At 34.6% G+C, this 24,953-nt stretch overlaps 2 protein-coding genes and 1 pseudogene across 2 annotated transcripts; 2 read left to right on the top strand and 1 right to left on the bottom strand.

Moving 5' to 3' along the window:
- Positions 1 to 1,736: 1,736 nt before the first annotated feature.
- LOC123910542 (MDIS1-interacting receptor like kinase 2-like) lies at positions 1,737 to 5,814 on the bottom strand. The gene is made up of 2 exons (XM_045961691.1): positions 2,410 to 5,814; positions 1,737 to 2,297 (listed from the first exon to the last, which is right to left on the bottom strand). The coding sequence occupies exons 1-2, from the start codon at positions 5,789 to 5,791 to the stop codon at positions 1,972 to 1,974; spliced, it is 3,708 nt and encodes a 1,235-aa protein (XP_045817647.1). The 5' UTR covers positions 5,792 to 5,814; the 3' UTR covers positions 1,737 to 1,971.
- A 4,467-nt stretch (positions 5,815 to 10,281) lies between these two features.
- Positions 10,282 to 23,043, top strand: LOC123892440 (annotated as a pseudogene).
- Positions 19,213 to 22,217, top strand: LOC123910582. Its single transcript, XM_045961743.1, has 5 exons — positions 19,213 to 19,673; positions 19,815 to 19,922; positions 20,348 to 20,478; positions 20,579 to 20,708; positions 22,155 to 22,217. The coding sequence occupies exons 2-5, from the start codon at positions 19,914 to 19,916 to the stop codon at positions 22,200 to 22,202; spliced, it is 318 nt and encodes a 105-aa protein (XP_045817699.1). The 5' UTR covers positions 19,213 to 19,673; positions 19,815 to 19,913; the 3' UTR covers positions 22,203 to 22,217.
- Positions 23,044 to 24,953: the final 1,910 nt, after the last annotated feature.

The following is a 24,953-nucleotide window of genomic DNA, read 5'->3' as shown; positions in this document are numbered from 1 at the left end:
TTATACTTTAAATAAAAAACTTTTCTATTTTTTTTTTTTATCTTCATCCCTACTAACATGACTTTACAATAACATCATCAATAAAATCCAGAAAAACAAAATCAACAAGAGCAACCCATTACCATCAATAAAAGGAAAAGAACAACCGCAACAACTTGAAGGTGATGAATTTACAAACAAAATTCTAGCTGGAAAATTGCTGCTGATGTCGTAGCTCGACGACGGTGCGCGCGGCGGAGGATATCGTGATGAAGCAACCAATTGACAGAACCTTGAATCTGTTTTTGTGATTGTAATTATCTAGATCTGAAACTTTTCTTGTTATTACTTTTTTTAGATATAAAATTTTAGGAACAAAAAATTAATGAACACATTGATGTGGTGATTTTCATATCTGATCCTTTCATTGTTGTTGTGGTTTTCTATATTTGAACTTTTTGAAGAACAAAATGAATGATTCTTTTGGTTGATTACTTGTTGTGGTTTCACGTTTTTCTTTAATGAGAGAGGCAGAGGCGAGAGATTGAAGAAGGATTCTATGAGTTTTCCGGCGAACGTCTCGCCGGAGAAGATGACCGGAGACGGCGGAGGTGGTGGCGGAGAGGCACTCTAACTTGTTATTCTCTTCACTAAAGTCACAAAGGTGGTTGTCTCGTGTAAAACGGAGATCTGTAGAGGAAGAAAAACATCTTTGAATTGGAAGAAGCTCGCCGGTATCTGGAAATTCACAGTGGCCTTCATGCCAAAGTTTCTAAAATCCATCATTGATTCTACTGATTTTTCCTTTTAATTTGTTGTTGATTCTAGTGGGCAAAATCCAACCTTTGAAGTTGTTGCGGTTGTTCTTTTCCTTTTATTGATGGTAATGAGTTGCTCTTGTTGATTTTGTTTTTCTGGATTTTATTGATGATGTTATTGTAAAATCATGGTGGTAGGGATGAAGGAAAAAAAAAGCAAAAGAAAATAGAATTTTTTTTTTTTAAGTATAAAAATAATTAAAGGCCACGTAAGCATGTCATTTAATCACTTTTGTCCAGTCATGTGCCACCTAGATTTGCCACATCAGCAAAAATGAAGATTCCAAATCCAAGTGGCACCGAGGGGGGTAATTGACGGAATCTTCACATTGCGAGGGGGTAATCCAAAAAAAAAAATTTACAGGGGGTAACGCAAATTTCACCTATTTTGCAGGGGGGTAAAACACCATTTACCCTTTATTATATATATTTACATATGTAGGAAGAATAGAATAATTAATTGGTCAAAGTGTAGTTGTTTATTTGCTTGCTTTCAATTAGTTACTAAACTGAGTTGCTAAAGCAAAATTTTAAGAAACTTGATTAGTTTATAGTTACTTTTTATATTTTAGTGTTGCTACTTGCTCGTGCAATGGAGGATCCAAAGTGGAGAGTAATAGTATATGTTAGTTTAGTGATGTGAATGTGTTTAGTGGGGGCAGGATCCCGACAATCCTGCAATAATCCTCACTATAGTCAAACAAAATCAAATGTCATTCATTTTTTTTCTAAGCAAAAAGGTCATTGATTAGGTTGCTTTGATTGGTTTGGTGCTAGTATTAGAGTAGATATATTTTAAACCAAGATATTGAGCTTAAATGGTTAATGAGCTCTACTAGAACAAATCGTTCGGAAGAAGCCGAATTCGATTTCTGATGGAAACAATTTTTGGTTGGACTTTACTTACCTCACGGCCGAATTTTAGATTACCAGATCCCCTTTCTCTGAAAACAGAGGATTAATATAAACAAAAAAAATTGGAAACCATTCACAGAATCACAAGGGTTTTTATTCAAGCGATGACTTCCCTCTTTGATCTAGAGATCAGATATTAAACAAACCACTTTCCCACTTCTTTTTTTTTTTTTTTTTTACAAATTACTAGTACTTTATCAAGATTAGAAGTAAGAAAATCAACTAGCCATTGACCTAACACTTGACATGATCATTCTCTTCAAGATGACTTTGACACCACAAGCTCCTTGCAAACCTGCTCCATGGTAGGGCGAGAACGCGGGCTTTCAATCAAGCAATACATTGCTACCCTTATCATTGATGCCACCTCCTTAACAATAGTATTTGTAGGATGAGGGAGACGTTGGTCAATCTTATCGATCAATGGCATATTATCAAGTGTGATGTCCATAGCACTCTGTGAAGGTTGTTGCCATAAAGAAGTTACAACATCTCCGGGGTGCATCCCCAAAAGTATTTCCAAAGTTAATACCCCAAAACTATACACATCGCATTTCTCATTTACCTCCATTGTGTACGCAAGTTCTGTAGCAAAAATTAAAAGACCATTAAGTTGTTGTGTTTTGCATCTAACTACAAAAGATACAATACAAAAATATATTATAACTTGAGTAAAATATAAAGACATGGAGTTAACCTGGAGCCGAATATCCAAAGGTGCCTACAAAACCGGTTCGGTTGGAAGAATCGGGATTAAGAAACTTAGCGGTTCCAAAGTCTGAAACATGAGCTACATACTCTGAATCCAAAACAACATTCTTGCTGGATATATCACGATGAACGATTGCAGGATAACAATCATGATGCATATAAGATAAAGCATTAGCTATATCTTTAATGGCATTCACTCTCATATTCCAATCAAATGCAGTTGCTAGTTCATCATCTTTCAAAATTTTGTCCATACTACCCTTCTCTAAGAACTCGTAAACCAAAAACGAGTGTAGTGAATGTGAACAAAACCCGTATAACTTCACAATGTTTCGATGTCGGATTTCTGTCAAAGCACTAATCTCATTTGCAAAAGCTTTTAGATTAGACACTTCTCCATTTTGTAATGAATGGAGTTTCTTCACAGCTACCACTTGACCTGTAGGTAACTCTGCTTTGTAAACACTTCCTTGCCCTCCTACCCCAATGAGATGTTTGTTGTCAAATTGTTCCGTGGCTTCGATAATGTTTTCATACACCATTTGACCATCAAAGCTCCATATTGCAAATAGATTTTCAGTTTGAATTTCTTCTGCATGCTTATATTCTTTTGTTCTTAAAGTTTGGAATAAAATGTATGAGAGCCCATAAACAAATAATGCTAACAATAGAGTGCCTAGAGTGAGGGGTAAAACTAGCACCAAAATTTTGTTAGTCTTATGACTATGAAAGTTGCTACCTGAAGTTGAGCAAGGCTTAAGGCCAGCGACATTACCACACAATCCCTTGTTGTTCTTAAGAGCTTCAATTGGAGCTTTTTCGAAGGCCGTAATGTTTGGAATCAGACCCTCCAACTGGTTGTATGATATATCAACAATCAATAAACTTAACATCTCACCATAGCTCAAGGGAATGGTACCAGAAAGATTATTATGTGAGAGATTCAATGTTTCTAAACGATTTAATTGTCCAAGCATTATTGGTATGGTTCCATTCAAAAAATTCCCACTAAGGTCAAGATTCTCAACAACTTTTAACTGACCAATCTCAATAGGAATGTTTCCTTCAAACTTATTTTGGCTCAAGTTCAAGTGCAATAAGAAAGGTAACCTTCCAAGTTGTTTTGGGATCAAGCCACTTAAATTATTTGTTGCAAACTCCAAGGTTTCTATTTTCTGCAATGAGGCAATCTGTACAGGAATTTCTCCTGAAAGATGATTGTTACTTATTGAGAGTTGGATCAACGAAGATAAGTTTCCTAGCTCCTTGGGAATTTCTCCATTAAGTTGATTCGAGGACAAGTCAAGTATATGTAAATTGGTTGCCCCAGCCAACTCTGGTGGTATACTTCCTGTTAAATTATTGTTCGAGATTTTAAGGGTTGTGAGATTCTTGCATTTTCCCCAATTTGAAGAAAGGTGGCCATAAAAATTATTATAACTCAATCCCAGATAGTCCAAGTTTGGATACACATCAAAGATATCTGCTATATTTCCAGTTAACCTATTTTGTTCAAGCCTGACTCTCTCAAGGCTTGAGCAATTCTTCAAACTTTCTGGAACTGGGCCTGTGAATTGGTTACCATTAGCAGAGAAACGTGTCAACTTTCCACTAACACATATATTGTGAGGTAAATGGCCTGTAAAGTTATTATAAGCTAACTGGAAAATTTCCAAATTGGTAAGCATATTTATTTCTGTTGGGATATTTCCTGTGAGTGCATTTGAGATAAAGGATAATACACTTACTTTTGTTAAATTTCTGATAGTGGAAGGAATTTGTCCATAGAAGTTATTTTTTGAAAGGTCGAGAGTATCCAAATTGACCAAGTTACCTATGGAAGGTAGAATTTGTCCAGTGAGAGCATTTGTGGAAAGAGATAATTCACGTAATTTTGTTAAATTTACGATAGCGGAAGGAATTGGTCCATAGAGTTGATTGTGTGAAAGGTAAATACTATCCAAATTAATCAGGGAACCTATGGAAGGTGGAATAAGTCCTGAAAGTTTATTTTGATCAAGAAAAATAGATTCCAGATTGACTAAGTTACCTATGGATGATGGGATTGGTCCAGCTAGGTTGTTAAAAGACAATTGGATTGTTTTTAGAGAACCAAGTTTTACGACTTCATTAGGAATGCTACCACTAAGATTATTACTATAAAGGTAAAGTAATTGTATATTGCTCAAGTTTCCTATTGAAGAAGGGATTGTGCCTACAATATAGTTAACAGACAAATCAAGTTCAACAAGTTGTTTCAGAAATCCAATTTCACGAGGAAAGGAGCCTGAAAGACTATTAGCACCAAGATATAGTTGCTTGAGGTTGACCAAATTTCCAATTTCACGAGGAATGTGGCCAAAAAGTCGATTGTCATGTAACTTGAGATATGATATATTGGCCAACTTTCCTATAGAACTGGAGATAGACCCAATAAGATTGCAGTTACTAATATCAAGATCTATCAAATTACCCAACATCCCAAATTCCTTAGGCATGAATCCAGAAAGGCCACTTTCTTGAAGATGTAGAAACTCCAAGTTTGGTGACTCGAAAATACTTTGTGGGATGGAACCATTGAAGTTATTATTTGCAAGTGACAAATGCTTTAAGTCCATTTTCCATATTCCACGAGGAATGGTTCCATAAAGGTTGTTTTGTGTTACATCAAGATATGACATGTTGGTTATCTTTTCTATAGATATTGGTATACTCCCGGTGAGATTGCATGAAAAAATATCAAGCTTTGTCAAATTCCTTAATCTACCAATTTCTTGTGGGAGGGAGCCACTTAAACCATTGTTAGTACTCATAGACAATACATAAAGACCAACTAATTGGGTTATCTCATATGGAATAATTCCAGTGAAATAATTGAAACTGAGATCAAGATAAGATAGTTTGGACAAATTACAAACGCAATTAGGAATACTGCCAGAGAGATTATTTAGTGAAAAATCAAGAGTGTTTAGATCAGACATTACACCAATTTGGTGTGGAACAACTCCGTAAAAAGAGTTGTTCGATAAAACTAAACTGCGAATTTTTGAAAGTGATGAGAAATTGAGACTTTGAAGTGTACCTTTTACTCCAACATTGGTAAGATTTACCTTGTAGATGGATTTTGACTCAACATCACATGTGATTCCCATCCAATTGCAAGGCTTATTACCAATATTCCATGAAGAGAGCAAAGCCTTGCTTTGATTGTCAAAGCTTGCTTTCCATTTCAATAGAGCATTTGCTTCGCTGCTTTGGATTTTTGTTGAAGCTTGATGTGATGTGGTCATTACAAACACATAAAAAAACAACAAAACACAATGCATAGGTAAGAGCTTCATAGTATGAAACATTGGGAATAAAAGCATAATTAATTATGATTATTATGATTAAGGTTAATAAGCATAGATGTGGGTGGTATTTATATAAGCAAAGAAACGTCAATAACCATATATAAAATTATTATTATTATTATAAAATAAATAAAGATAACGTTGTCTTGTCTGCACAACACCTTTGTCTTTGTTTTATATATTTATACATATCTAAAATTTCAATAATCCTTCCAACTCTTTCACACTTCATTCCAAACAATGGTAATTTTGTTTACCTTGAAATCATATATATGCTTTCACACATAAACAATTCCCCGACCCCTAATTTTCTTGAAAAAAATGTTCGGTATAATAAGTTTAATTTGTGTTCAATTATGAAGTAGTAATATATATAATATGTTTGTGTTCATTTGCGAGTTGTCATCATGGATGAGAAAGTTAGAATACCTCCATACAGCCATTCGTCATCAATTTGAAAGTTTTACTTTTAACTAGTCATGTATTAGAAAGTTGTGGGAGATTTCATAATTAATTGACAAATACCGTAAGCTAGTCCACACATGTACACACATATAGACCATGAAGTTCACCTTCTTCATTAAAATAAGGTTTGAATACTTTTTTTTATCTCTTATCTATATGAGTTTATGCAATTTAATTTCTTAATTTATGAAAATACGGTATTAGTTTTAAAATTAGAGACTAAGCGATAAATCAAATAAATTAAAAGATCAAATTGAACAAATTTGAAAGTAAAAGATTAAATTGAACTTTTAAAATACATTAAGAGACTATGTGTTGGTATTTCAAGTGTGACTTGAGTCTTGTTGGCGCAGCAGAAGATACACACACTTGAACTGCAAGATTGAACACTCACACACACCAGCTGCTATGGCACAGGGCTTGCCTATGAACACACTGCAGAATTGCTTGGCTTGCAGGTTTTGGTCAATTGAATGAAAAGAATGAAAAGAGAATGATAGTGTGTTGAAGAAGATGATGAAGTATAGAGAAAAAGTTAGTTTTATTCTTCCACATAGGGGCACAAAAGAGGTTACAATCACTAATAATGCACACATTGCATTTATACTAGTTACCACACACTTTGGTAACTTACTTAGATCCTAACTAACTTGTAACCGACCCTAACAAACTCAAAACTAACTATAATGACACTTCTAACTAACTACAAGTTTGTTAGATCAACTAACTAACAAACTAGCTTGCCACCTAAGCAAGTAGTTACAACAAACCTTTGGTTACTTACACAACAAGTAACACTTTGGACATATGAATTACACAAAAGAATTCTATGAATTTCAACACTCCCCCTTAATTCATATTGTCCACTGTCTCAATTCCCATTTCACTTCTCAGATTCTCAAACACTTGGACTGTCACTGCCTTGGTCAACAAGTCTGCAACTTGTTCTTCACTTCTGCAATGTATCAGAGCCAGGTTACCATTGTTTACTTGCTCTCTTAAGTAATGAAACCTTAACTCTATATGCTTGCTCCTGCCATGAGCAATAGAGTTCTTTGCAAGGTTGATAGCAGACATATTATCAATCTTCAAAGTAACTGTTTCACACTTGTCTTGGCTTATCTCTTCAATCAAATTTTTCAGCCAAATAGCATGACAAGTGCTGAGTGATGCTACAATATACTCTGCTTCACAAGAGGATAGGGCTACCACATGTTCCTTCTTAGAACACCATGAAATTGGTGCTCCACCGTAGAAAAACATATAACCAGCGGTTGATTTTCTATCTTCATGATCACCACACCAATTTGAATCTGTATAGCCAATTAGTTTGCATTCTTTCTTTCTGTCACTTGCAGGGAACATAATACCATAGTTTATGGTACCTTTCACATACCTAAGTATCCTCTTTACTGCTATTAGGTGTGAGCTTTTAGGCCTTTTCATGAACCTGCTAACAATTCCAACACTGTAAGCCAAATCAGGCCTTGTGTTGCACAAATATCTCAAAGAACCAATCAGTTTTGTGGGTGCCCAAATCCTATCGCTTTGGGAGAAAACCCGAGTTGACTGAGTTTAAATTTTCTCCGATTTCAGAAAATGGGTTTGGGGCGGATAATGGGGACATTGATATCCACCCCGAACCCGCCCCACTTATACAAAAATTAGATTTTACCTCTTTTAAATTAGAAACTCTAAACAATCTTTTAAATTACATTCATATATATGTTTAGTTTTTATTTTTAATTTGAGTATTAAACAAACTATTTTTTCTATTTCTTTTCTTTATTTACAAAAAATATTGTTGAAACAAAATAATTTTGGACATTTAACTTTTTTTTTAATAACAAAAATACTAAAATTCAATTCAAATTCATGTGGAAAGGGGCGTAACGGGGATTAGAGGTGGGAATAGGCTAGGCCGAGCTAGGCTTTGCCAAGCCTGAGCCTGGCCTGTCAAAAAATCGAAGGTCTGAGTCTGGCCTGTGGCCTATCATAGGCTTAAATTCTAGGCCTGAGCCTGGCCTTTTGAAAGTCTGATGTGGCCTGTTAGCCTGTTTAAAAGTCTATTTCATATGAACATATTTAAATAAATAATTATATTTATTTTGAAATATACTTATGAACTAATAAAATAATGTTCCATTTGATATTTTAGAGAATTTGACTATATATGTCATCATATTTCAATTCTAGTTTATAATAATACATTTATATATGTTAAAAACTAATGTAGATTAATAAACTTAAATTACTTAAAAAGTTAATAGATTTATAATTTAATCAAAGTATAAATTTTAATATATAAATAATAATCGTAATAAAAATATTATTCATGTTAACTTAAATAGGCCGGCCTAGTAGGCCTCAAAGGCTTTTTTAATGGCCTGCGGCCTGGCCTTTTTAGCTAAATAGGCTTATAAAAAAGCATTGGCCTGCTCTATTTAAAGAAATAGGCTGGCCTGGCCTGAGCCTATGTAGGCTAGGCCTTAAGGCCATGTAGGCCGGCCTGGCCTGTTCCCACCTCTAACGGGGATTCCCGAACCCTGTCGGGGATACCCGATCCCCGTTGGGTATGAGTTTAGGGTTATACTTTTTATCTCCGCTCGAAATTAGAATGAATTTGAGAAAACCCGAACTTTATGAGTTTGAGTTTGGGAGGGCAAACTTCGTCCCTGCCCCGCCCCATTAAGATGCCAATCACCAACTTGGTGAGATTGTCAAGTACTGTTGCATATAAGTCATTGAAAATTTATATATACAAAGTGAAAGGACTTATATTCAAACCTATTGAATTGAGATATATAACCCCCAATTATATTTTGGTCTCTAGTTTTTTTATGATATTTAAAATATTTAATTTAATTATTATTCATGTCGGCAAGGTGATTGAGTTGCCATGCCATAAAATATTGTCAACTCAACACAAAATTGAATGGGACTATAAAATCAGAAGGGATAAAATATACTATTTGTTTGCACAAGTACTCTCTAAAAGTTTAAGATTATTGGGGAAAAATCAAGGGGTATATATATATATAGGAATGAAAATAATAAATATATTTGAAAATTGAAAAGAGAGTCTTTGATGAAAAAAAATAAAAAAATTCAAAGTCTTATATTTAGGATGAAGCCATGAAGGTAGTACTATGAATTTAATATTTTGTACGTACTACTATTTTATTTTTTTACTCAACATTCAAATTTATATAAATATATTAATCGAAATCATTACTGTACCGGGCCATGGACCAGGGTGTGATTTGTTAAGGCCCAATACGAAAAAGCCCAATGGGAGCATCTAAAGGAGAAGCGTGAAAACAACAATGAAAAACACATGATAAGCATGATCCACCATGACTTGGAGAAGAAGGAAGAAACTTGGAGAAGAAGGAAGAAGCTTGGAGAAGAAGGAAAAGTAACCGCCCACTACCCATGAATTCCTCTCCAAGCAAGGCAGTTACTTAAGAAGCAAGGGAAGATTTTTTGCCTATAAATAGGGTCTGTTTCAAGAGAAGAGGGATAGAACTTTTTCACTGATTCTACATAGACTCACTCTCATCATGAGAAACCACCATATTTTCATTCTTGTAAAGAGAATCAATTTCTTCTCTGACATACTTGTATCAGTTATCAATCTTGAATAATACAAACCCCTATGTTCTGATCGAATTCTGACTTATAAAACTCTCAGGGTTGTTGGGATTGAACTGAGTGTAATCACACCATTTAATCAATAATACAAACCCCCTTGTTTTTTACCAGAACATTTTGGCGCCCACCGTGGGGCTGCGGTAAAAACATTTGATCCCAGCCTACCACATCAAACTAGACAAAAATTAAACATCTCCACATGGCTGGAGAACATGCATCTGTTCGCACACCATCCAAGAACCGCCACGCCGCCACGAACACACGAAACTGCTAGCCTATCTTCTCTATCGCGACTCTGCTCGCAGTCCAGATGGTGTTTTGTTCCAAATCTCACGCGTCACGTTGTGTGTCACTAAAAGAGAAAGCTTTATCCATATGTGTTCGTTATGGGCGCTGTTGGCCAAGCTCCAGGCGGCAACAACGAAGCCGCCGCCGCCGTCGGTTGGGGAGAAAATGGCATCGCCACAGTCAGACTTGTGAAGGAACCGTCGCGTCGCCGTCGGATTTGTGAAGGAATCGCCGTGTCATAGTTTGATTCGTATAGGAAACACCACATCGTCGCCAGGTTTATGAGGAAATCACTCCTGCGAGCACATAGGGTTCTCAACTTAGAAGTCAATTTGAAAGGACCAACGAGCGACATGGAGAATACGAATGAAACGCTTGGAATAAGAAAAGGTCAAATACAACTTAGAAGATCGGATCCGTCACGTTTGAATTGAAATGATGTCGCCATAGTTGTTGTGAATCTAACTCGCCGAACTGTCGCCACCGAATTACCGTCCAACATCATCGCCTCACTGTCGATCATTTTGTTGCTAGGCACTCCCGATCCAGGTGTTAATGTTCTTTTCCTCTAACTTACCACTTAATCATATAGTTCTCGCTCTCTCTATTGTGATAATATATTATTTGTGCGTATATACGTTATCGGTTTTATCAACATGGTTAATTTATAGTTCATGAATCACATTCTATCGCCATAATAATAATAATAATAATAATAATAATAATAACAATAATAATAATAATAATAATAATAATAATAATAATAATAATCCCATCAATGAGTAAAAGAAAAGAACATCGGTACTTATGTATTTCAAGGTTAATCACTAGAATGAGACTTGTTCTTCTCTTGGTGTGCCACTTTACAAGATCTAAATTCAAGAATCGCTGTTCTGTTTGGTTCAAAACTGTTTGTGCTTATTTGATATGTGATATCTTTAACCCTGCTGTAAATTATTCTAGCACACGATAAAATATTTTGTGTGATTGTATGAACTAACTTTCTTAAGACCTCATGTAAACATTTTAAACATGAAAGAACTTTTGCATGAAAGAACTTCAACTCTGATAAGTAGAATAAGTCAACACTTTAAATTAAAATGACCAAGACAAATATAACCAACAGAGGAAGTATAAAAATTTTCATATGTTTCTACATTTTTCCGGTTAAGAACTAAATTAGTATTCTTCTTACAAAGTATTTTGCTTTTTACTTATAACTAACATGAATATGCTTTCTCTACGTATCACATTTTTATTTGTTTCGTTTATCGATTAATTAAAATTAATCATACATGCAAAGTTTCAATAACTAATGGAGTATATGAGACTTATTATTAGCCGACCCGTTTTTAGTGCAGATACTTGAAGCACTTGCTATAATGTCACCTTCTTTGAAATTTATTCTTTTGAAATCTTGATTAGGAAATTTAGTTTATTCATCTATGATTTCTATTTTGATTCATTGATGTTAATCATAGTGCAGGACAACGAATAAATGTGGAAAATTAACATGAAAATTCAATAATTATCACTCGGCGAGATAGAATCCGCCAACTAATATTTCAGGTTGAAACATATTCCGCGATAACTACCGCAATGGAACTCAGTCTCGCCACGCCAAAACATAATTGTTTTTCTTGCTAGGCGAGGAGCGCCGCAACAAACCGCCCGTGGCGGTATCATTTTTGTTTGTCTTATTTCTCATATATTATTATTGTTGAACTTCTAATGTATCAAAGCTTATTTGCAGAAAATAAAGGAGCAATGGGATACTCTTTTCTCTCGAGAAAACATGAGTTTTTATCGAGGCTCATTGAATTTCAAAATTCTAGTAGTTTTTATCTCCTTACACATGTCAAAATATTTGCGTCAATAAAGGTCAACCTGATTAAGTTACGGGCTCTGAACCAACAAAAAATGGTTATCTCAAACTTGAGCTCTGAATCTTTATTAAAGATCAACTCAGATGTGAGCGCTGAACCAAAAACAAGGTTGAAAGGCCTTGGCGTTACCTGTAAGTCTTACGAGTTGGGTACGTCAGAAAAAGAAAATAAAACAAGGTTGAAAGGCCTTGGCGTTACCTGTAAGTCTTACGAGTTGGGTACGTCAGAAAAAGAAAATAAAACAAGGTTGAAAGGCCTTGGCGTTACCTGTAAGTCTTACGAGTTGGGTACGTCAGAAAAAGAAAATAAAACAAGGTTGAAAGGCCTTGGCGTTACCTGTAAGTCTTACGAGTTGGGTACGTCAGAAAAAGCAAAATAAAACAAGGTTGAAAGGCCTTGGCGTCACCTGTAAGTCTTACGAGTTGGGGGCGTCAGAAAAAGCAAAATAAAACAAGGTTGAAAGGCCTTGGCGTCACCCGTAAGTCTTACGAGTTGGGGGCGTCAGAAAAAGCATAATAAAACAAGGTTGAAAGGCCTTGGCGTCACCTGTAAGTCTTACGAGTTGGGGGCGTCAGAAAAAGAAAAGAAAACAAGGTTGAAAGGCCTTGGCGTTACCTGTAAATCTTACGAGTAGGGGGCGTCAGAAAAAGACAAGTTGAAATGCTTTGGCGCTACCTGTAAATCTTACGAGTAGGGGGTGTCAGGAAAAGATACAGCGAAGAAAGGCGAGATTATTGATGCCGCCAGAAAAAGCTTATACATAACCAAAGCAAGGCGATTCATCACAACGCCAAATCATTTGCAACCGCCAAAAGGCAACAGGTATAAAGTCATTCATAAATGATATATAATTATATTTAAAGTGCTAAAGACATTGCAGGTGCAAAGTTAAAAATTTCAAAGGCGAGATTATTTTCAACACCAAACACAAAGTACAGTGGAAGGGCGACTCCGAGCAGCGCCAATTCTTTCTAAATCTCCAAAGAAACAATAGTTACAAAATAAGGCGTGCAAGCCTGACAGTACGAAAATCAACTACAACGAGACAGATTACGCTAGACTACTTACAATCTTCAAATATAGAATGTCAAAAGAAAATAAGAAACTCATGTTGAATAGAAGAAGCAGAAGTACAGACCAACAAAGTTACTATCCTCAAAGTTTCAATTTGATTTCAAGAAGACAAGGAGGGACGAATCGCGAGAGATGAAGAGGCGAGATTGGTGACAACGCTAGCTTGAAAATGCAAATACAATGAAAAAAAGAGGAAGGGCGACTCGCCAACTTGCTCAAAGTCGCCAAGAAACAATGACAACAATATTCAAAGCCACAAATGGCGTACATCAAGATATTCAAAAGTCATAGAAGGGCGTACAAATTAGCTAAGAAATATCAACAACAAAAGGAAGGCAAAGGCGACAAGCAAACAAAGAATATGAGTCAGCAACAAATGGGCGACATAGAACAACATCGAGGCATAATAATTGCCAAGTGACTTCATTCAAAAGCACTTCGCCTTCTTGAAGCCTCGTGCTTGGGGGGCTGTGTACCGGGCCATGGACCAGGGTGTGATTTGTTAAGGCCCAATACGAAAAAGCCCAATGGGTGCATCTAAAGGAGAAGCGTGAAAACAACAATGAAAAACACATGATAAGCATGATCCACCATGACTTGGAGAAGAAGGAAGAAACTTGGAGAAGAAGGAAGAAGCTTGGAGAAGAAGGAAAAGTAACCGCCCACTACCCATGAATTCCTCTCCAAGCAAGGCAGTTACTTAAGAAGCAAGGGAAGATTTTTTGCCTATAAATAGGGTCTGTTTCAAGAGAAGAGGGATAGAACTTTTTCACTGATTCTACATAGACTCACTCTCATCATGAGAAACCACCATATTTTCATTCTTGTAAAGAGAATCAATTTCTTCTCTGACATACTTGTATCAGTTATCAATCTTGAATAATACAAACCCCTATGTTCTGATCGAATTCTGACTTATAAAACTCTCAGGGTTGTTGGGATTGAACTGAGTGTAATCACACCATTTAATCAATAATACAAACCCCCTTGTTTTTTACCAGAACAATTACAAATTCAATTTCGCTAAAAACTAATAAGGATGAATCTGTAAACAGACTCACGACATCCGAGTTAACAACATAAAACTGCCTAATGTCTAAGACAAAACCTACAATTGATATGATAAACTTCAAATGTCCGAAATAATCATGTATCCGGATCTGCAACGTTGATAATGCTATTGGATCTGCACTGAGTTGGGATCGAAACAAACCTGAAAATCTAAACAAAAACAAGACGGGACAAACTTCGTACTAAGACAGGAAACCAAAACAAAGACTGCACTACGACGAGATTAAAACAACACCAGATAAAAAAAAAATTACAAAAGAGAAAACTCAAATAAAAACCTAAAAAATATATGGATATCACTTATTTAAATAAAAAGAAATAAAAAGCATCAGGTCAAAATGGATCCTAAATCACCCATTCAAAAGTGATAAACCTGAAAGAAGAAACAAGAAGAAAAAATGGAGGCGACAGATAAAAAAATTACAAAAGAGAAAACTCAAATAAAAACCTAAAAAGTATATGGATATCACTTATTTAAATAAAAAGAAATAAAAAGCATCGGATCAAAATGGATCCTAAATCACCCATTCATAAGTGATAAACCTGAAAGAAGAAACAAGAAGAAAAAAATGGAGGCGACGGAGAGAAGAGATATCCCTAAATTAATCCTAAATCATAGAAACTAAAACGAAAATTTAATACTCCTTCCGTCCCAAAATATAAAATTTATTTGACTTCTACACGTATGTCAATTCACAATTCTGATAACTAATATCTTTGATTCTCTATTGTTAAAAATTATAAAACAGAATCTTATAGGTTAATATTAACATCTATATATTATTAAAAAAATATCGTCAAAACAAGATAAATGAATAGTATATTTAATCAAAATAATTCTTATAAAATTGAACAAATTTATAAAGACCAAAATATAATTTTATTTTTCTTTGGATTACTGTATAAAAATTATTTTAAAAAAAATACTAAAACAAATTGGCCCATTAAGGCGAATGGATTACACGCAACGGTCACATTGTGAATCTTACGCTAACTTGCGAGATGAAAAGAAAAGAATATAAAAACTCATTCTTTTTTTTTTTTTTGAAGGAAAAAAACTCATTCTTTCTTTCTTCTTCAAGAAACAAGAATTGTGGAGTGCGATAATCTCTTTTGATCAAACCTCTGTGGATGTACGGTGGTTTTTGCAACATCAACATCAACAAACAACATTCAATCTCTTATGTTTGAAACGGTAATTTTTTCAACTTTCTTTCCATGTATTTGCTTGTTGATTCAGATACCCATTTTCTCATTCTTAATTATTAACTCAAGATTCAATCTTCTGCTAACGAAACAAAACAAAGGAACCTTAATTTTGGAAAAGTGTTCTTTATGTCCAATGACCCTTTTGTTTCTTTGGTACCAATGTTTTCAAAGGATACCCATTTTCAAAACAAAAGAATTTTTTTGTTTGCTACGGTAATTTTTGAGATACCCATTTTTTTTTTATTTAGTTAAGAACATTCAATCTTTTGCTTTAAAAAAAAATACATCTTTACCCATTTTTCTAATTCTTGATCATTCAAGAAAATTCAATCTTGTGCTTGAGAAAAACAAAACAACCTTAATTGTGCAAAAGGTGTTCTGTTCTGTCCCAATCGAACCTTAAAAGACAGTTTTTTGTTTGTCACGGTGAGGGAGTTTCACCCGTTTTTGGGATTTTCATTCTAACATATTTGCCCCATCCTTTTTATAATTGATACATGTTGGGAACGATGGTGGGTTTCCAATTTTGAAGTGTATAAAAACCCTATAAGACTGTGAATCATTGTGTGACGGAATTTTTTTTCATTATCTGAAAAAGGGGTGGAGTATATTGCCCTAGTGACCCTAAATTTGACGGTTGGAATCGATGAATATACTTTGTTTTATAAATTTTGTAATGGATGGATCATAGATGCCTCAATGACAATAGAGTAAACTGTTGGATGAACTTAATGACCCTAGTCCCTGAATGTGAAAGCTATTTGTTGCCTTAATTTCTACTCGAGCAATTGTCGCTATCGGTGTCCGCTTTTCTATTAAAATAGTTATGAATTTTTATTCATAATAATGCATGAATGGATATATGTTCTGCTTTGTAGTCCCTAAATTCAATCATCTGCTTGAAAAAAGGTACAACTTCTGCTTGAGGGGGAAAAAAAACCTTAATTGTGCAAAGGTACAACTTTACCCATTTTTCTCATTCTTGATCATTCAAGAACATTCAATCTTCTCCTTGAGAAAAACAAAAGAACCTTAATTGTGCATAAGGTTTTCTGTTCTGTCCCAAAAGGGGTGGCGTATATTGCCCCAGTGACCCTAAATTTGATTGTTGGAATCGATGAATATACTTTGTTTTATAAATTTTGTAACGGATGGATCATAGATGCCTCAATGACCAATAGAGTAAAATGTTGGATGAACTTAATGGCCCTTAGTCCCTGAGTTTGAAAGGTAGTTGTTGCCTTAATTGCTACTCAAGCAATTGTCTCTATCGGTGTCCGCTTTTCTATTAAAAATAGTTATGAATTTTTTTTCATAATGTTGGATGAACTTAATGGCCCTTAGTCCCTGAATTTGAAAGCTAGTTGTTGCCTTAATTGCTACTCAAGCAATTGCCTCTATCGGTGTCCGCTTTTCTATTAAAAATAGTTATGAATTTTTTTTCATAATAATGCATGAATGGATATATGTTCTGCTTTGATGATCCGTAGTCCCTAAATTCAATCATTTGCTTGAAAAAAGGTACAACTTCTGTTTGAGGGGAAAAAAAAACCTTAATTGTGCAAAGGTACAACTTTACGCATTTTCTCATTCTTGATCATTCAAGAACATTCAATCTTCTGCTTGAGAAAAACAAAAGAACCTTAATTGTGCAAAAGGTTTTCTGTTCTGTCCCAAAAGGGGTGGAGTATATTGCCCTAGTGACCCTAACTTTGACCGTTGGAATCGATGAATATACCTTGTTTTGTAAATTTTGTAATGGATGGATCATAGATGCCACGATGACCATAGAGTAAAATGTTGGATGAACTTAATGACCCTAGTCCCTCAATGTGAAAGCTAATTGTTGCCTTAATTGCTACTCAAGCAATTGTCTCTATCGGTGTCCTTTTTAAAAAAAAATAGAATTTTTATTCATAATAATGCATGAATGAATATATATTCTGCTTTGATGACTCTTAGTCCCTAAATTCAATTCTGCAACTGCAGTTAGAAGTGATTTTGTATTATGAACAACATTCAATCTTCTGCTTCATAAAAACAAAACAAAAGAACCTTAATTGAGCAAAGGTGTTCTTTCTGTCCCGTGACCCTTTTGTTTGTTTGGCACGAATTTTTGAAAGTTTAACATTTTCGTTTAGTAAGGTAAATTTTGGAACTTTCATTTTTTATCCCAGAAAAACAGTTCAAGAACAATTTGGAGGTATTTGCTTATCTTACAAATGCATCACAGTTGGATGATCATACTATTCATCTTCTCTTCAGTGCTAATCGTTGGGAAAAGAGGTTTCTATGCTTTTGTTTTTATTTTCCTATCAGTTATGTTATTATCTCTCATAAGCAGCTTTTTGGGGTTTAGTTTGTGAAGTTTATGTCATGTGAACCGTGATTATGTCTTAATTTCACTTGTAGTTTTCTGAAAGCTTGTAGCTTCTAGGAGGACAGTCTTGTTGGGGGCTTAGGAGGTTTGTTTGTAAAAAGTAGTACGGAAAGAACAGCAAATTTTTTTTATTCATCACTTGCAAGTTTAATATATGGCCATGGACCATTGTCTAGCTAGAAAGGGGATAGAGTATTCCAAGAAAAGTGGGGATATAAAGGAAGAAATGGTAACCATAGACAGCTTAGGCATTTAAGTCCTTTGATCAAAACCTCTAGTTTCCTTAGCCTTTATGAAATCCGCAGAAGCAAGTTGTGATGATGTAGTGTTGTAAAGCTGGCATGGTTTCTGACTCCGAGGGAAGCATAATTCAATAAGCTTGATACATGGCTCTAGTTACTATGTTAATATGGTTATATCCTAGAATGTTGTTCTTATTAGCTAATGTTCTGTGCGAGTTTTATAGCAATAGAACCATTTGGATAATTTTGCTGGTACTTGCTCATGACAAGTGAAATTCCAAGATTTCTTTGATTAAGTTGTATTGTTGGTGGCAGGTCATTGATGGAAACAAAATTGAAAAGTGGAATAACACTCATTGTTGACCGTTATTCTTATTCTGGGGTGGCCTGTATGCTGATTTGGCATACAGTGATGGAAGCTTGCATGTAGAACACAACTGCTATGGAGTACCATAAGCCATGACCAAGTGTTTAAACTCAATTTTTTTTGTTCTTTAACAGATGGTTGTAATACTGAAGAAGTTAACATATGGGGCTCTTCTATCACCGTCTGAAGCTTCAGAGGATTTTCGTGAAGGAATTTTGTTGTGTTTCAGGGCACTGCTTTTGAATTTAAATTCCTGTTCTGATGCGTCATGTTCTTGTAAACAAATTCCTGGTTTACCTGCACTTTCGGATAATGTTTATAACCATAAACTTCATAAAAAATTGAAGTATGATTCAGAATCAGAAGAATGTTTACTTGCATTTCTTCTCAAAGTATGTTAATTTATACCATTGTAGAGTTTTTTTAGAGAAGCTCCAAATTAGTTTTTTTTTTTGGTTGGGACGGGGTACATGATTAAGTTTTTTAATAATTGTTTCTGATCACATTTTATTATGAAATAACCAAAAGAAATAAAAGGAAAACAAATTACCACCAATAGTTGTTTTGTTATCCACAGTTATTTCTATACTTTGCTTATATCATTCTTCTTGTTGTGTAAGAAACATTTTCCTTTATAAAGATTTGGAAATATTTTTTTTCTCAGCTAATCATTATCTTTTGGCTGTTTTTCTTTGAAAAGTTTACCTCTACAATACCATCTTTCATTAATGAATTATTTCATAAAAGAATTTGAATCAATTGATTTGTGTTGGTTTACTTTTGCAGGTTGGTTCTGCAGATGCGTTAGCCTTTTTTTTTACCTGGCATTGTTAGTAACTTATCTTAAGTTTTGCATGGTGCAAAAACAATGATAAGTGGGGCCGCCGGAAGCATGGAAGCTATTGACCTAGCAATTAGAGTTTTGGCTGAGTTCCTTATGATAGTTCTCCAGGATGATGCTAATACATCTGTCCTAGATATGGAAGTGTCTGCAAGCTTTGATTCAGACGAGTGTAAATCTACTATTTCTCTTTTGGACGAGCTTTGTCGCATGCAAGTTAAAGATTCTGTTAAAACAAAAGTTGTTGAAGATAGAATTGTTGAGTCAGAAAAAATAACTAGTTCTCAAACTCAAGTTGAAGAAATGGGAAGCACTGGTCCTGACGGAGAAACCTTGTCTTTGCATGTGACCTGAACAAAAGATTGGATCCAGAAGACATCAGCACATGTAAATAAGCTGTTGACTGCAACTTTTCCGCATGTAAGTTTGTATTGATGGTCAATAACATTCGTTTCCTTGGATTATTTTCAGCTTTCGGAGTTCTTTATGACCATAATGCTGTGTTTATTTTAATACTTCAACGTAATGATTTATGTGATCAGTAAAACCGTTGAATTTCAGATCTGTATTCACTCTTCACAAAAGGTCAGAAAGGGACTTGTTGATGCCATAAAAGGACTCTTATTGGAGTGCTTCTACACACTGGGAGACAGTAGACTGATGCTTCTGGTGAGCTCTGAACTGGTTAACCAGAAATAATGTTTTCTAGGTTTGTGCTATGGTATGTTTCACTGTGGCTGTCTGTTTGACATATTATGACGAAAAAATTGCTTATATAGTTATATGTGCCATAGCTTAGTGTAAGTTAGTGTCCTGTGCAAGCACTTAATACTGAGTTTGATATATGCCTCAGTTAGTGAAGGTAAAGGTGTAGTCTGTAACAACTCATTACTACCAATACATGTAGATCAGATTCAATTCTAGAACAATGACTTTCTCTCTTTTTTCATAAAGTACCATACTTTTTTTTATTCCAAGACATTTCATTGTCTTTTTGTTGGTTTTCTGTTTTATTTTAGAGTAGATTTATCCTCTGCCATATAATCTTCACTAGCAAATTTCTTTTTATTTAATTATTTTTGCTAATGATTCAGGAATGTTTATGTGCTCTGGCTGTTGATGATTCTGATGACGTGTCTTCAACTGCACAAGATTTCCTTGAGTGTTTGTTCTCTCAGAGTTGGAAATCTCGTATAGAGCATGATGCTGCTGAGATATTTATCAGGTTCTTAGTTTTTAGTGACACAAATTTCACACTGCAGCTGGTTCTGGTTGTCCCTTTATCTATGTCCTCGATCATAATTGTTACCTCATTTTGAGTTCAGGCACCTGGAAAAGCTTCCCAAAGTGGTGCTTAGCAACGAGGAGCCATTTGCTGTGTTACATGCTCAACAATTACTAATGATAATATATTATTCTGGTCCTCGTCTATTGGTGGATCAACTTCAGTCACCTGTATGTGCTTCTATAATACGAATATCTTATGTTCTTACTCTGTGTCTCTCTCTCTCTCTCTCTCTCTCTCTATATATATATATATATATATATATATATATATATATATAGGCAGTGATACTTTGACTAACAATGAATTTCACTAATCCAACCGTCAAATAAAAAATTCTTATTCAGTAGATCAATTCCACAATTTTTTATAAAATTTTAAACTATTTGATCCATCCTTAAATAATTTGAAATGAACATATAATAAGCTTTTCTAAAACATAAGTAAATATCAATAATAAGATTGCATATAGCTACGATTGGTGAAATTCATTGTTAATAATGAATTATTAGTAACTCATCTCAGAGTTACTCCTGGAGTCAACGTATCCCCCCTCATATGTATGCGTGTGTGTATCTTTGTATGGGACTATGTCGAACAATATGTAACATTTTTAATTTGTTTTTTGAAAAAGTTTATTTTTCCAAGTATTTTTCTCTGTGGCTCTTAAAACACTATTTTAAAATTTTGTTACCAAAAAGTATATATTAATATTATCCAAGCTATATCTGCCTCAACCACAATTTGACCATGATTAATTATGCCTTCAACTGGTGCCTTCATCAGTTTTGACGGTTGGTCTGCTTTTCTGAACCTTGCTCCTCGCATTCAAAACAGAGGCTAGATATAACACGTCTTTTTATGTTTATGTTTTACATATTAGTGAACTCTTTTCCTATTTTTTGTTCATTGACATCAATTCTTATGCTTGAAAATGATTACTTAAGAGTTGCTAAGTTCCTGGATGTTTTTGCTGCATGCCTAAGCCATAATTCAGTGTTCTCTGGTTCACTTGGCAAAATCACTTTATCAAGTTAATCATCAACCTTAGGGTACCTTCCCGGTGTTCAGTGTTCTCTAATTAATTCAGTCGTGGCCTTCCTCTTTTAAATTCTGGTGTCTGTGAAAACCCCAAGAGCAGCCTTATTGACAAAAAATATGTACAAGAAGCTGATAAAACTGCACAAAAGAAATATGAGCTTCCTCGTATGCCCCCTTGGTTTAGTTATGTTGGTAGTCTTAAGCTATGCCAGCCTCTTGCAAGGATTCTCCGACTTGTTGGTTTATCTATATTGGCAGGTGATTTCAAATTAATGTTATTTTGATCATGGTTCTCATAGTGTTTGTCTTTAGCCTGTAATAACTTTTGTTAACTTCGTCGTTGCTAGATCAAAGAGGTGAAGGGCTTCTGTCTCTGAGGGAAGCATAATTCAATAAGCTTGATACATGGCTCTAGTTACTATGTTAATATGGTTATATCCTAGAATGTTGTTCTTATTAGCTAATGTTGCATGCGAGTTTTATAGCAATAGAACCATTTGGATAATTTTTCTGGTACTTGCTCATGACAAGTGAAATTCCAAGATTTCTTTGATTAAGTTGTATTGTTGGTGCAGGTCATTGATGGAAACAAAAATGAAAAGTGGAATAACACTCATTGTTGACCGTTATTCTTATTCTGGGGTTGACCTTCTCATCTGCTAAGGGACTAAATATTGAATGGTGTAAGGCAAAAGATTCATGAGGACTTTCCAGGAGGTCTTCTATTCTAGGTCAGTCTAGAATTCACATAATTTCTTATGTTCTCTCTCTGTTAGTAAATGGTGAATTTTAAATTTTGCAGGCCCCGGAAATTGGATTGCTTGCTCCAGATCTTGTAGCATACCTTGACATGTCACCAAATGTAAGCAACACTTGCTATGTGGCCAATAAATAGTGGTTTGTTGGGTTAGGTTGAGAACATGATTTCAATGTTGCTTATTTTCATGCTGGAAAAGGTTTTTATTCTGTAAAGCGATGCTTATTTTCTATAATGTTTATCTGCTCCCTTTTCTATGTTCCATGTTGTTGGGTTGGGATATAAAATTTTGAATTAATTAGGGAGTGGGGCGTTGATTTACAAAAGCTAGATGTTACTTTTCTTCAGGAGGGTGGTTCAAGTCCTAATACATAAATGATTTCAGCTCTCTTTGCTTCTAAAGTTCATCCACCTTGATCTTCTGACTTTTTTTTTTCACTATTGATGGGTTACATTGTTTGAGGTTGGTTCATGCATGTTTCCCTGTTTCGCTTATTTATATTCTTTGCACATTCATATCAGAAAGAGGAGGGTATGGTGATGAAAGATATTAAAAGCTTGAGTTTCAGAAGAAAGTTGCCAAACATTACAAAGTCCTTCATGATGCCTCCTGGAAGGTAATGAACTGTTTTTCTGGCCTCAAGAACATTACAAAGACCCATTTTTTCATTTTTTATTTTGTCAAGAACATTCAATCTTCTGCTTGAAAAAGAGGTACAACTTTACCCCTTTTTCTCGTTCTTGATCATTGAAGAACAAAAAGAACCTTAATTGTGCAAAAAGTGTTATGTCCCAAGATCATGTTTGGTACCATTATTTTGAAACAACAGTTTTTGGATTTTTCATTCCAACATATTTGCCCTATCTGGTTTATAATCAATACCTGTTGGGAACGATGATGGGCTTGGATAAAAACTTTTAATCTCCTGCTTAGATAAAAAGTGATTGGATGCCTTGATGCCCAAAACATGCTGGATAAATTACTTAATGACCCTAGTCCCTGAATGTGAAAGCTAGTTGTTGCCTTAATTGCCTTAATTGCAAACGTCTCTATCGTTGTCCGCTTTTCTATTAAAAAAATTATGAATTGTTATTCATAATGATGCATGAATGGGTATATAGTCTGCTTTGATGACCCTTCGTCCTTAAATGCAATTAGAAGTGATTTGCATTATGAACATAATGACCTTGTCCCAAATGTTTCATATGTTTTGTAAGGGGTGGATGGCCTCAATGACCTTTGAGAAAAATGCATTATGAATTCTTTACTCATAATGGAAAAGTTGGATGGTGGCTTTCAAGGTAAATAAATTTTAATATGAAATTTTATTCAAAACGTGGATGGTGTGTATTGTCTTTTTATGACCCTAATTGTGAAACTTTCACCAGTGGTATGGCATACAAAGTTGGATATACTTTGTTCCATGATTTTTGTAAGGAATTGTCTTGGTGGCCCAAAAATGCTGGATGATTTCATATTGTGAAAGCTAGTTGTTGCCTTAAATGCAATTTTAATATAAAATTTCATTCATAATTGTGAAAATGTATATGGTCTCTCTATTGTCTTATTATGACCCTAATTGTGAAAATGTCACTGACATGATTTTTCTTTTTCTTTCCATTATCTATAAAGGGTGGTATGGTATACATGAACCCACTAACTCCAAATTCGATAATAAGATGGTTTTACTTTTTTCCCTGATTTTTGTAAGGGATTGTCTTCTTAACCCAAAAATGTTGGATGATGCCTTAATGCGAAAGCTAGTTGTTGCCTTAAATGCAATTGTGCTTTGATGAAAAATATAAAGCACAAATGTAAGGCACAAGTGTTTGCTATTGTGCTTTGATGACCCTAGTCCCTGAATTCAATTCTGCAAATGCAATTAGAAGTGATTTTGCATTATGAACTTAATGTCCCTAATGTTTCATAAGTTTTGTAAGGGAATGTGAAAGTTGGAATCGATGAATATACTTTTTCTTATAAATTTTGTAACGGATGGATCATAGATGCCTCAATGACCATAGAGTATAATGTTGGATGAACTTATTGACCCTAATCCCTGAATATGAAAGCTAGTTGTTGTCTTAATTGCTACTCAAGCAATTGTCTCTATCGGTGTCCGCTTTTCTATTTAAAAAATTATGAATTTTTATTCATAATAATGCATGAATGGATATATATTCTGCTTTGATATGACCCTTAGTCCCTAAATTCAATTCTGCAACTGCAACTAGAAGTGATTTTGCATTATGAACTTAATGACCCTTGTCCCTAATGTTGATTGATGCCTTAATGTGAAATATAGTTGTTACCTCAATGACTATAGAGTAACAGATGGATGAGATACTATGGAGTCGATGAATATATTATGTTTTATAAATTTTGTAATGGATAGATCATAGATGCCTCAACCTCAATGACTATAGAGTAAAATGTTGGATGAACTTAATGACCCTTGTCCCTCAATGGAAAATGAATTATGAATTCTTTATTCACAATGGAAAAGTTGGATGGAGGCTTTCAAATTCAAAGCAAAGCCATTTTAATATTAAATTTTATTCAAAACGTGGATGGTGTCTATCGTCTTTTTATGACCCTAATTGTGAAACTGCCACT

This window comes from Trifolium pratense, linkage group LG1 (genome assembly GCF_020283565.1).
Source record: "Trifolium pratense cultivar HEN17-A07 linkage group LG1, ARS_RC_1.1, whole genome shotgun sequence".
NCBI lineage: Eukaryota > Viridiplantae > Streptophyta > Magnoliopsida > Fabales > Fabaceae > Trifolium > Trifolium pratense.
The sequence above is the reverse complement of the archived record's forward strand: the minus strand, read 5'-3'. Positions and strand labels throughout refer to the sequence as shown.